At 34.4% G+C, this 12,643-nt stretch overlaps 1 protein-coding gene across 1 annotated transcript; it reads left to right on the forward strand.

Moving 5' to 3' along the window:
• The first annotated feature begins 664 nt into the window (after positions 1–664).
• Positions 665–2,828, forward strand: LOC140177525 (uncharacterized). Its single transcript, XM_072210645.1, has 4 exons — positions 665–961; positions 1,085–1,270; positions 1,356–2,270; positions 2,355–2,828. Exons 1-4 carry the CDS (start codon positions 665–667, stop codon positions 2,826–2,828), a joined length of 1,872 nt encoding a protein of 623 aa, XP_072066746.1.
• Positions 2,829–12,643: the final 9,815 nt, after the last annotated feature.

The raw sequence follows: 12,643 nt of genomic DNA on the forward strand, positions 1-12,643 counted from the left end.
CGGGACTGAGGCAGCAGGGGCTAGTGCCGAACCTAATAAGGCAACCGAGGGTGGAGATGTGGGGGATGAGTTTCAGGTAGATGGAAGTGAGTCCAATGATGAAGACAGTGAGGACCCTGAGTACATGCCATCTGATGAGGAGGGGGACAGTGCAGGAGAGGTTCACTTCACTGATAGTGATGAGGATTTTGAGGGTGATAGTGGATTTGATGATGCTAATTCTATGTCGGAAGAAGCTACTGCTGGCAAGGAAAAGGGTAAAGGTATAAATCAGTTTAGTGATGAGGATGGAGCAGATAGTGATGAGTTGGAGATGGACCACATGATTGGTGGGGATGAGGGAGATGATGACGATGCTGAGAATGATGGTGATGATATATCAGATCGAGTGGGTCAAAGGTTTCCAGTTCATAAACCTTTGAAGGATATAAGCAGCTATAGGTGGGAGGTAGGGACACTTTATGCATCCAGACAAGAGTTTAAGGAGATTGTGCTGGCATATGCAGTTCATACGGCTAGGAGCATCAAATTTAAGAAGTGTGATTTGGTCAGGGTTAGAGCTGTGTGTCAGAAGGACTGTCCATTCTGGCTCTATGCACATAAGGTTGGGGATGAATCCACCTGGCAGTTAAGAAGCTTGAACCTCTAATACACCTGCATGAAAATGCACAGAGTTGGGATACTGCACACTAAGTGGCTTGGAGCCCAATTTAAAAAGAAGGTAGAGTCTAATCTGAGGATTAAAATAAGGGAGTTACAAGCAAAGGCACACAAGAAATGGAATGTTACTGTGACCAAGTCCATGGCAGCCAAGTCAAAGCAAGAGGCACTAAGTCAAATTCAGGGTGCATTTAGGGAGCCGTATAGAAGGATTAATGACTACTGTGCAGAGATTCTAAGGGCCAATCCAGGTTCATCTGTCAGCTTGAAAGTGATTAAGAGCCCAGACTTTGCCCAGGAGGTCTAGAACCCAGAATTGATGAACTATTGTGTGTTCTAGAGATTGTATGTCTGCTTCAATGCATGCAAGAAGAGCTTCCAACATGTTAGACCCTTTATCAGTTTGGACGGGTGTTTCTTAAAGACTCCTCAGGGTGGCCAGTTACTCACTGCAATAGGAAGAGATCCTAATGACCAGATCCTTCCTATTGCTTATGCGGTGGTTGAAGCTGAGACCAAGGATTTCTGGGTTTGGTTTCTGAGACACTTAGCTGATGATTTGGGTGCTGATAAAATTGGAAAGTGTACATTGATGTCGGATCAGCAGAAGGTAAACATTAATTTGAAATTGTTTGGGCATTTTATTACTTATGGTTAATACTATACTAATTAGTTGGGTTACCTTTTTGATGCAGGGCTTGTTATCAGCTCTTGAGGAAGTCATCCCTGGTGTGGACAACCGATACTGTGTGAGGCATCTGTATAACAACTTCAGGAAGAAATTTCCTGGATTAGAGCTGAAGAATCAAATGTGGAGATGTGCAAAGGAGATGAAGGAGAAGGAGATGAAGACAATGAGATTCAAGAGTGAGGATGCATTTCGGCACTTGAACAGCATTCCACCCAGGTTCTGGTCCCGTTCTCGCTTTTCATTTTATTCAAAGTGTGACTCCCTTATTAACAACATGAGTGAGAGTTTTAATGCTGTGATAGTTGAGGCTAGAGGAAAACCAATTGTCACTATGTTAGAAGACATTAGAGTGTATATTATGACTAGATGGGCTGCCAATAGAGTTAGGATTCAAGTTTACCAGGGTAACATTATGCCAACGATATTGAAGAAGCTAGAGAAAATGGTAAAGCATTATAGGGACTGGAGGCCATTTTGGTCAGCTGCTAGTAAGTATGAGGTGATGTGTGGGTTAGACAAATTTGTTGTAGATCTGGCTGCTTGTGAGTGTTCGTGTAGGAGGTGGCAGATGAGCGGGCTACCATGTCCTCATGCCATTAGCTGCATAACATTCAAAGGTTTGGACTTGGAGTCGTTTGTGGATGACCATTACAAGAAGGATGCTTACCTGAGGTGCTACCAGGAAGTTATACATCCTCTGAATGGGCCAGATCTGTGGGAGAGATCCCAATATGATGATGTCATGCCACCACCATATCGGAAGCCAAGTCACTGGCCAGTCAAGAAGAGGAAGCGGGGACCTGGGGATGATGATAACAGAAGCCAAACTCATCTCTCCCGTAGGGGCCAAACACAGAGGTGTTCTAACTGTGGTGCTCTAGGTCACAAGAAATTAGGTTGCACAAAGCATAAGAAGAAGGTATCTTCCTTTCTGCTATAGTGTTCAGGTTGGGTTATATTTACTTATGCTAAACATGTTCCTTATTTTTTATTTCTGTCACAGGTCCAACCTGCATCTCAACAAGCTGCTAAGAGTCCAAGGAGAGGTACTAAGGTTGCAAGCTCACAACCCCCTGGCCAAACAGTGCAAAGAGGGAGACTTAGCAAGAAATCATGCTCTCAACCCAGCCCTGTAACAACTCATTCCAACACAGCAACTACTCAGCCCAGCAAACCAGTAACCAGGCCCAGGAAAATGGCATCTAGGCCCACTGATAATTCAACCCAGCCAAAGATTCAAACCAAAAATGTATCCGGGCCTGCACCACCTCAGTCCAACCCTAAAGCTCCTTCATCCCAACCTTTGCCTCAAAAGAGCAGTGCAGCAGCTTCCTCCACTTGCAAGAAGCCCTCACACAGTCAATCAATTCAGAAGAAGAGGCGTTTTTCTGTTATCCAGACTGGTGCACCTCATATCCCAATGCAGAAACTCAAGCTAATGGCAAAATTGCCTCCTAGTGCATGGGGCAATCTTTAAAGAGGATTAGTTATGTGTTTTGGCTGTTATGCTATTTCATTAGGTCTGAAACAATGTTATGTTTGTATTTTGTTATTTTGTTATTTTGTTCGATGTGGTGGACTGGTTTTAAGTTTGTTTATGAACTATGTTGGTCTGTGTTTTTTCTGTTTAAGTGATAACTACAACTCTGTAATTGGCCATTTTGGCTTATGGATGCTGCTGTGAACTTTTATAGTCAGTGTTTTAAGAATCATTGCTTAATGTTTTATCCTGGTGCACATAAATGTTCTTTACATGTTTTCAACACATTTTCACTGTTTCATGATTGAAAATTTGCACAACACTTTTATTCATACATTCAAACATCTTCACAGGGGATACATCACATAACATCATTGTAACAATAAAAGTAACAGTATCAAATAACCAAAACAACACACAAAAATCCTACAAATGATGTTCTAATCATCTCCTGATTAGATGCATTCCATATAGTTGCCTCAAACTGTATGGATTATGCAGCAACAAATAGAGAAACCCAATCCACCCAACTACCCCTAAACCAGCTACAATCCTCAGCTTCCATTCGACATCCTTCAAGCTTGTAATCTTTTTCCTGCATCTTGCAATCTCAGAATCCCGTAGCGCTCCTCCAGCTTTTGGGTCTGCCCACTTAAAGAAATCACAGCCATCCTAAACCTATCACCACCCAGAACTCATAAGATGAAGAAAACCCAGATGGAAAACCTCAATCTCAGAAATTACAGGCCAACAAAATACCTCATAGTAGACACAACCCCAAAATCGTCAGCCTGGGTTGTCCTTCGTCGTTGAGGTTCGAAGAATCGGCCTTTCCCCATGCCCACATACCATCTCCTTCACAGGTGTTCGAATTCTGCCCGATCTTGAACCCTGGGAAGCCATCCAATCGGCGTTTCTGTCCTCGTCCTCCCCTTCGTCGAACCCTAGCACAGCTTTCTTCCTCACAGCCTTCGACCCAACATCTTCTCCTCCTCCCTCTCCCACAGCGTTCCCTTTTATTATTAATATTATCATGATTAATATTATTATTATTAATTAACAAACAATTAAGGAGAATAACGAACTCAGGGGCAAAATTGTCCGTCGGACCATTTTAATACAACTGTCAACTTCGGGGACGATTTTGTTTAAAAAAAAACTTAGGGACGAAACAAATTTTCGACCCCTACGTTAGGGACCAAAATTGAACTTAACCATTTTATTTATTAAAATGAATATTTTATTTTCGTAATCAAAAAATGAATAATATTAGTCTTAAAATTTATTTTAATGATCAAATTTTATTAGAAACATCTAAAGGTATGATTTTTATGTGTAATAATCTATGTATATCTGTTCTTTTTTTATAGTGTCGTTCGAGGAATTTAAGAGTTTGTCAAAATATAGATTCTTACTAGTATTTTTACCCGTAATTATATTACGGGAATATAAATCTTTTAAAATTATGTCAGTTTTGTCCTGATATTATAGATTATAGCACAAAAGATTTATAGAATCAAGATACTTTTACAAAAAGATTGTAGAGGACAAAAGTCTCCGTCGACTAAGAAGACCAGGATCTCCGTAAATAAAAAATCAAATAATAAGACTTTTAGTTGTTATTTTCACGTGAAAGAGTTTGATTTATTACTAATAATTAATTTTAATATTTCTTATCTAAAATTTGAAACGATTTAACTTGTATACTTTTGATTAGTTGTTAAGTTTGTTTCACAAATAGAAATAATTAATTTTTATGCTTGTTATTTAAAAATAATATTTTTTCTCTCTATGTATATAAAAATATAATTGGATATTAGCATGAAAAAATTATATTGATAGTTATAAAATTAACTCAATAATTTTTTTAAACAATAGAATCTTGATTTTAACTTTTAATCATAACATTAGTATTCTCTCTAAATTAAATTTAATAAATATTTGAAAGAAGAAAAATAAAAATATAAATTAGAAAGATAAACAGTAAAAATTTAAAACTAAATAAAAAAACAAAAAAAAATGTATATAATAATAATAATAATAATAATAATAATAATAATAATAATAATAATTTTAATTTTATTTGAATTATATTATTTTGTTAATTTTATTTTTTTGTAGAACAAAAAGATAGAAAAAATAGAGAAGGAGAGAAAAGAGAGAGAAAGATAAAGATGAAGACTGAGAGAGGAAGATTATTAATTTTGAAAGAAAAATTTATTTTAATTATAATAAAAAATATCTGATAACACATTTTGATTTGTCAAATTACTAATATAAAATATAAATTACAAAATATATATACAGTGGGAAGAGTAGATAGAAATAGAAAAAGGGAAAGAGATAGATGAGAGAATTTAAGAAGGGAGTTTATTAATATTGGAAGGAAATATTTTTTCTCAATTTGAATAAGAGAATGTTATGTGATATATTTAGTTATTAAATTAGATAATAATATATTAATATATCAAAATTATATATAGAGTGAGAATGGTAGAGAGAAATAGAAAAAAGAGAGAGAGGTAGATGAGATAATTTAGGAAGAAAATTTAGTAATTTTAGAAGAAAATATTTTTCTCAAATTTAATAAAAGTGTCATGTGACACATTTATAATATAATATAATATATAACATAGCTATATTTTAATTTTAATTTTAATATTTTAATTTTAATATAATTAAAGAATGTCATGTTGCACATTTTGATTGTTAAAGTTATAATTATTCATTGATAATGATAATTATATATAAAAGGGATAGAGTAGTTGAAGGAATGAGAGGGATAGATAAAGAGAGAGGGAGGAGGGGAGAACTCTTTAATTTTGGAGGAAAAGATTTGATTTCAATTGCAATGAGGGAATGACATGTGGCACATTTTAGTTGTAAAATTAGTAGAGATGATGGAAGAAGGAAGATCTCTTTAATTTTAGAGGGAAAGATTTTATTTTAATTGTAATGAGAGAGTGACATATGGTACATTTTGATTGTAAAATTAGTAGGAAGAAGGATATACCAAAAAAAGTGACAAATATTTTATATAGACGACCTATATTAGTATTCGGTGGGTTCGTTTAATTTCAGCAATGTGCATCAATGATGACACAACTCTGCAAGATATTTTCTCAATCTACTATCAAGCCCAATCATATATGTCTATAATTGAGATGTATGTGAAGTTCGAACAATTACCTAATATGGTCGAAGAACCTGATCATGATTTCAATTGGGAAAGTTATAATAGTGAAAGCAAAGAGGAATATGAAGGCAACTACAATTTCGTTGATCCCAATACAGATGAGGAATAAGCGGATTGAAACGTTAAGTCAGACGTAGAGGACGTGACTAATGCACTAGCAAGTGAGCATCCATTCGAAGAGCCATCTTTCATGCGCGCTTTGGATCTCGATGCCATGAATGCTCCAGAGTTTCCGGAGTATGCCAATGCAGGTTTGTAGTTGCAAGCACCATATTTAAATTAGTAATTTGAATATTATATTCTTATATTAAGATATTGCACTGTCTAAATATGTTTTTACGGTGTTATTGCAGATCCACCTGGGGTCGTAGATGGTGAGTTTGTCATAGAGATGGAATTTAATTCTAGGAAGACTGTGATAAAGGCAGTTGAAGATTATACCATTCACAGAAGTTGTGATTGGTTTATCAGGGTTAGCATGATGTGAATAAAGTATTGTTGGGAGATTAAACAATACAATGGTAGCCATACCTGTACTAGAGCTACCATTTCTCAAGATCATTCGAAGTTGGACTCATACATTATTACAGAAGCAATTAACCCATTGGTAGAGGCTGATCCATCTATAAAGGTGCGATCAGTGATTGCAGATGTCGAATCGAAGTTTAACTATACGATTAGCTACCGCAAAGCATGATTAACTAAGCAGAAGGCACTAGAAAAAATTTTTGGTGGTTGGGAAGCCTCTTATGAAGCGTTGCCCACATGGTTTGAGGCAATGGTTAGTTAAGAAACAGACATCAGCAGCTGTCGAATATGAAACATTACCTTGTTATCGCAAGGATGAGTTGGCTTAAGATGTCAGGGTTCTAAATCGAGTTTTCTGGAGTTTCTACTCATGCATTAGAGCATTCAGGCACTGCAAGCCGAATGTACAGGTAGATGACATATACTTGTATGAAAAATATATAGGAGCGTTGTTGGTTGCAGTTTTTCAGGATGGCAACAATAATATTGTGCTAATTGCCTTGCCCCTTTCGAGAGTGAGACATCAGATGCATGGTTCTTTTTTCTTCGTCATTTGCGAACACATGCGGTGACGAAGAATGGAGTAGGACTCATCTCTGATCGACATGAGTCTATTAGGTCAGCTATTTCTCATTGTAATGGAGCATGAGAGCCGCTAAGGGCCATACAGATATTTTGCATTAGGCACATAGCACCCAACTTCTTGAGGAAGTTCAAGGCACAATTCATGCAAAAACTTGTGGTGAACATAGGTAATTAACGTGTTCTATTTAATATTTTATGCATTATACGAACATGTTTCCAAAAAGGGTTATTAATGTGTGTTTTCATTGTATCATATTTTTCATGTTATTCTAGGATGGTGGATGAATACGAAATCTGTTACCAACAGTAGATGAATACAGAATCCGTTACGTAACCACATTAGCTTGATAAAGCTGCCTTTACAGCCATTCGCTGTAGGTGCAACTTCAAAGTTCAACAAGCATTATTGCACCATGAGTCCGTGATTACTGTTGGTTGGCCCAGTAATTGATAGTCCATTTTCTTGAATTCCGAGAATCAAAACTACATCTTCTAAAGTGATTTTACATTCACCTATAGGGAGATGAAACGTATAAGTGACCCGATTCCACCTTTCTACTAAGACATTGATCAGGGCCATTGGTCCTGAAGTTTTTCAAATCTAAGATACGTTGTAAAAGTCAGCAACTCTTAGATAAACTTCTACTCTTTGATCATATAATTCTAGAATATATAAGTGTCTCAATCTAATTACTTTAAAAATTCTAAAAAAGATAACCAAATAATAATAATAATAATAATAATAATAATAATAATAATAATAATAATGCACTCGAAGGTGGACATCTTTATTTTCAATAAACAATTTGAATACATATCTATTAATATATAATAGTTAACTAGCCAAACAGTAAAACCACACACTATTTAACATTGTTAGATGGTTTCTGAGAGAGTGACAGGTGTCTCCCAAACCTTTTCTTTCTTTTGTGTTTTGCTCCTCAGCAAAAAGCCAAAACCTTTTTACCTGGTAGAAGGTTATCAAAGAAGATCTTTGTCCAATAGGTTAAGGAGAGTCAATCCAGCAGCAATCCCAAAACCACCATTTAGGGGAAGAAAACGGAAATGCTAGCTTCTGATTGGATGATTAGAGTAAACAATGGATTGAGAACTCATTGTCCCTCAGGTAATGAAGTAGAAATCTCTTCTGCAGCAATTTGAGCGCGATCTTTTACTTTCAAATCAGGATTTGAATACCAAATTTTGAGCGCAATTTTTTCATTTGAAATCAGAGTTCAAAATGACATCCTCAAGCGCCTCTACCACACCGAAGATACTCCTCAAGGTCTTTTCACTCACAATTTTTGTTTCAGTTTAGCTTTTGAGGGATTTATTATTAGCATTATTAATATTCTTTTTGTGGGTTCAGATATGATGGAGATGAAGGCAGAAATCGTGGCGATGCTGAAGTCACTGTCGCTGCACCCCTGGCGGCATTCCTTCATACCCCGTTGGATGTGCAGGAGTTGAAGGCTAACAAGGAAGAATTGCGAATAGAAAAGTTAAAGGACAAAGAGGAAGTAGAGGACTTAACTCAGGAAATGGCTGAGCTACGGTATCGAACTCTCATCCCTAGACCTCAAGCTTCATCTCTCCAACTCAAATAATCGGTACACTCCTATTTTATCGATACCCCATCCTTCATTTCTCTCTATTTTTTTTATAAATTTGGTTCCAATTATGCGTTTTATGATGTTGGGTACCCTCAAAGTTGGCAACTTTTTTACCTTTTTGCATTTTGCTCATTAACTGTCTATGACGAGCAATCCCTTGTGAGTGTGTGATCATTCATCCTTCACTAAATTCATTAAAGAATATGAACTTCATGTTGCTGCTGAAATCTGAGAGGTTATTTTGTCGGAAAAGTATTTTTATTGTGATGGTGTTGTGTATTCATTGTATCACCTTTGCTTATCATTTAGCTGCAATTTAATGATACATGCTTGCTTTATGATCAGTTGGTAGGAATGGACCTTTGGTGGATGGATGGAAGTGGTCAAGGCCTAATGAAAGGCATGCAGGACTAACATCTTGAAGGCATAAAAGATTTAAACAAAACAAGGTATACTCAAAATAAAATTACATTTTATTTTTTTAAAAAAATATGTTTTCTCAAAACACCTTCACTTTTGGGTGTTAATCATAGGCCAAAATGGATTGAGTTGAATTTGTCATTTTTCTGTGAATGATATGGATTGAGTTCTACTAATGTTTGGAGCAAAATTTATGTAAAATTGATGATTATGTCCAAGAACTAATAGGATTGCTACCTTTTAAATTGATGATTATGCTATCATAATTTTTTTTCTCAGCTAATAATTAAAATTAAGAAGTGTTTTCTCTTTGCCCCCAAATTTTAAAACAGGGAGAGAAGAAGTATGATATAGAGGGTGTGAATTTAGATGGAAAATATAAAGATTGGCAAAACAAATTGCATTCTGATTTTTACATTCTTAGGTCGGTCTGTTGGGATAACCTTCTTTGATATTTTTCCTTGCACTTTTTTTGCTTTGCCTCTTTACTCTTTGGTGAATAGTTTGAAAGTTTGTGTATTTGAATGAGTTATAGAAGAAGCTAATATTTTTTGTTTAATCCTATCATTTGTTTTGAAAGAAAGGGATTTCGATACAGAGCAATCTGCAAGGGTGATTGATGCATACTGTATGCTTAGCAAGCCTTTGACTACTAATTATATTGTTGTTATCTTCTTTTGTGGAATTATTTGCTGAAGATTGGTAATGAATTCGTTGATTACACTTAATGATGACCAGTTAATTTTTTTTGTTTTATTGAGTAATAATTTTTTTTCTTTTTTTTTTAACTGTAATAAATGTTTGATATCTATATTTTAAAGCAAATGTCACTGTTTCTTATATTTTACCCAGTTTTTTGTAGATTTTTCATGTTTGGTGGACAGAGTAATAGAAAAGAATTGGGTTGCTTTAGTTTCATCCGGTGATAAATTAGGTTACTATATTAAGTGATTAAATGTAAGTGTAATGGTGTCTATTGCATAAATTTTCTGTGTATAGATGTATTTGCATGTGTTTTATCCCTTTTTTTTCTCTTTTAAAGGAAATGTAAGTGTGTTTGTTTGAGTAACATTTACTTACTACATATGATTCTTTGAGGCCAAGTTTATCCATTTCCCTCCATCATATATATAAAATTTTAAATCATTTTATTGTGTTGAAATGACTTTAATTCCTTTTATCATTTAGGATATATATGTGTGCATTCCTAAAATTTTTATTCCTTAAAGAGATAAGATACTCTAAGGAGTACTTGGGTACTTTAAAGAGTACTTGGCTATTCTAAAGAGGTAAGATATTCAACGTTCATGAGAAATATTTCACTCATTTTTTTGTTTTGACAACTTCTTTTAAACATTCTTTATTTTCGTTGTAACACATTTTCTTTGTGAGAGAAAATTAATTGCATCCAAAATTTTTATTAGTTCTTCTCACAATAGCTTAGTATTTTTTCTTTCTTTCTTTTTGCCTAGTGTTTTATTTTTATTTTTCTTTAGTATATAAAGTGGATAAACATGATAAGATATGTTGTTATATGATATTTGTTTTATGCATAAAAGAAATTTTATATTCAAGTCTGTGCGACATAAGATGAGTGAGGAGTGAAGTAAATCAGTTTAAAAGAGCAGAATCTGTTATTCGCAAAAGGTTTAATATCCTTATATTGATAAAAGTGACCTTCTTTATCTTAATTAACTCACAATTTGAAGGTAAATTCTAAAAGAGTTTGCAACTGGATGATTCCTTTTATTTAAACCCTGACAGAAATAGTTTTCATAAGTATCATAGAATTCCTAATTCTAATAATTCAGTTGATAATTTTTATTTTCGTTTCTTCAATTACAAGAGCAGAAGAAAGATTTAGTCTTTTCCATTTGAGAATAACTATTACATGACTATAATTCAAGTAATAGATTGCTGACTAACATTAGAGTAGGGGATGCCTGTATCTTGACCATAGCAGTTAGTTGTTCACTAGAGCCACTTTTTTCTTCTTCTTCATACTGGTTTATAGCTTTATTGGATCAATAATTGAAGTTGGGCAAACTTATAACGTATATTACTATATGCTTTTTTAATATAATTGAATTCACCAATTTAGTTAGCGTTTGATTTTGAGTTTAGTTACTGCTTCAATTGCAGGTCTTCTTGCGGAAGGAGAAAACATTCAGTCAAGGCAGAAGAAGAAGGGGCAGTAGTTCGAAATTGGCCGGTGACTCAAAGGTTAGTCCATATTTTTATTTTCATTTCTTCAATTACAAAAGGATTAAAAGAGATTTACCATTTTCTACTTCAAAATAACTATTGCATGACTATAATTCAAGTGATAAATTATTGACTAATATAAGAGCAAGCCATCAGTGGATACCTTTATCTTGACTGTAGTAGTTAGTTGAACATGGAGTCCTTTTTTCTTCTTTTTTATATTTGGTTTATAGCTTTATTGGATCAGTAATTGAAATTGGCCAAAACTTATAATTAATGTATATTTCCATCTTTTTTTTTAATATAATCAGAATTCACTAATTTGGATTAGCGTTTGGTTCTGAGTTCAGCTGCTTCTTCAATTGCAGGTCTTCTTGCAGAAGGGAAACGAATCGGCCAAGGTAGAAGAAGAAGGGGAGGCAGTTGGAAGTTGGCTGGTGACTCTTCAAAGGTTAGTATAAATTAGAATCTCCAATACATGATTATTTTGTGCACCCCTGATTTTAAAGTCCAAAACTTTCCCACACCTAATCATTGAGAATCAGACGCAAAAGAAGAAGAAATAGTCTTGCAGGAAGGAAAAATTATTATTACACTTATTATTTAATGATATTTTTTTAAGTTTGGGAGTGCCATATTTGTGATTTTCAATTCAGTTGACAAGTTACATTGCATTTATTATGTCATTGTGGTTGCTCACCCTGAAACACTTATCAAGTATGTTATTTTATCCATAAACCCTTTTTTATAAAAATCAATCTTCCATTTTTTGTGTGTGTTTTTTTAAAAGATCAGCTCATAAATAATTTTTATTAATTATTTATCTTTTGTGTCAAATAGATACATTCCAATCAAAGAGATTCCAATTTAATATGATGGTCTCAAGAGGGAAGATGACACCGTTCTCTTTTGAAGATGATGTTGTTTCAGAATCCACACTGCCTCTGCATCAACTCCAACTTTTGAGATTTCTACATTGGAGGTACCTACTACTACTATTACACTTACTAAATTGAGACATTGGGAAATTAATCTATTATATGAAATCTTTTAATTAGTTTTCAGTGGATTTGAAGGTGTGTTTTGTGCAAAAAGAATTTAAAATGACTTATAAGAACTCCTTCATTTGTTGTGCATTTATTTGACTTTTGAGTTCTTTTAATAGTCTAAGTTGTCAAAGAAAATTGTTCTAGCATTTTTCTTATAGTGACTACTAATTTTATTATTGTTGTCATTTTCTTTTGTCAGATTGTTTCCTTCAAAGT

Source organism: Arachis hypogaea, chromosome 13 (assembly GCF_003086295.3).
Source record: "Arachis hypogaea cultivar Tifrunner chromosome 13, arahy.Tifrunner.gnm2.J5K5, whole genome shotgun sequence".
NCBI lineage: Eukaryota > Viridiplantae > Streptophyta > Magnoliopsida > Fabales > Fabaceae > Arachis > Arachis hypogaea.

Bases quoted from the DNA above. Each gene is read 5' to 3' on its own strand.
- LOC140177525 (XM_072210645.1), top strand. From the start codon at position 665: ATGCACAGAGTTGGGATACTGCACACTAAGTGGCTTGGAGCCCAATTT. The intron at 1,271-1,355 runs GTAAACATTAAT...TTTTTGATGCAG, and splicing joins TGATGTCGGATCAGCAGAAG to GGCTTGTTATCAGCTCTTGA. The intron at 2,271-2,354 runs GTATCTTCCTTT...TTTCTGTCACAG, and splicing joins GCACAAAGCATAAGAAGAAG to GTCCAACCTGCATCTCAACA.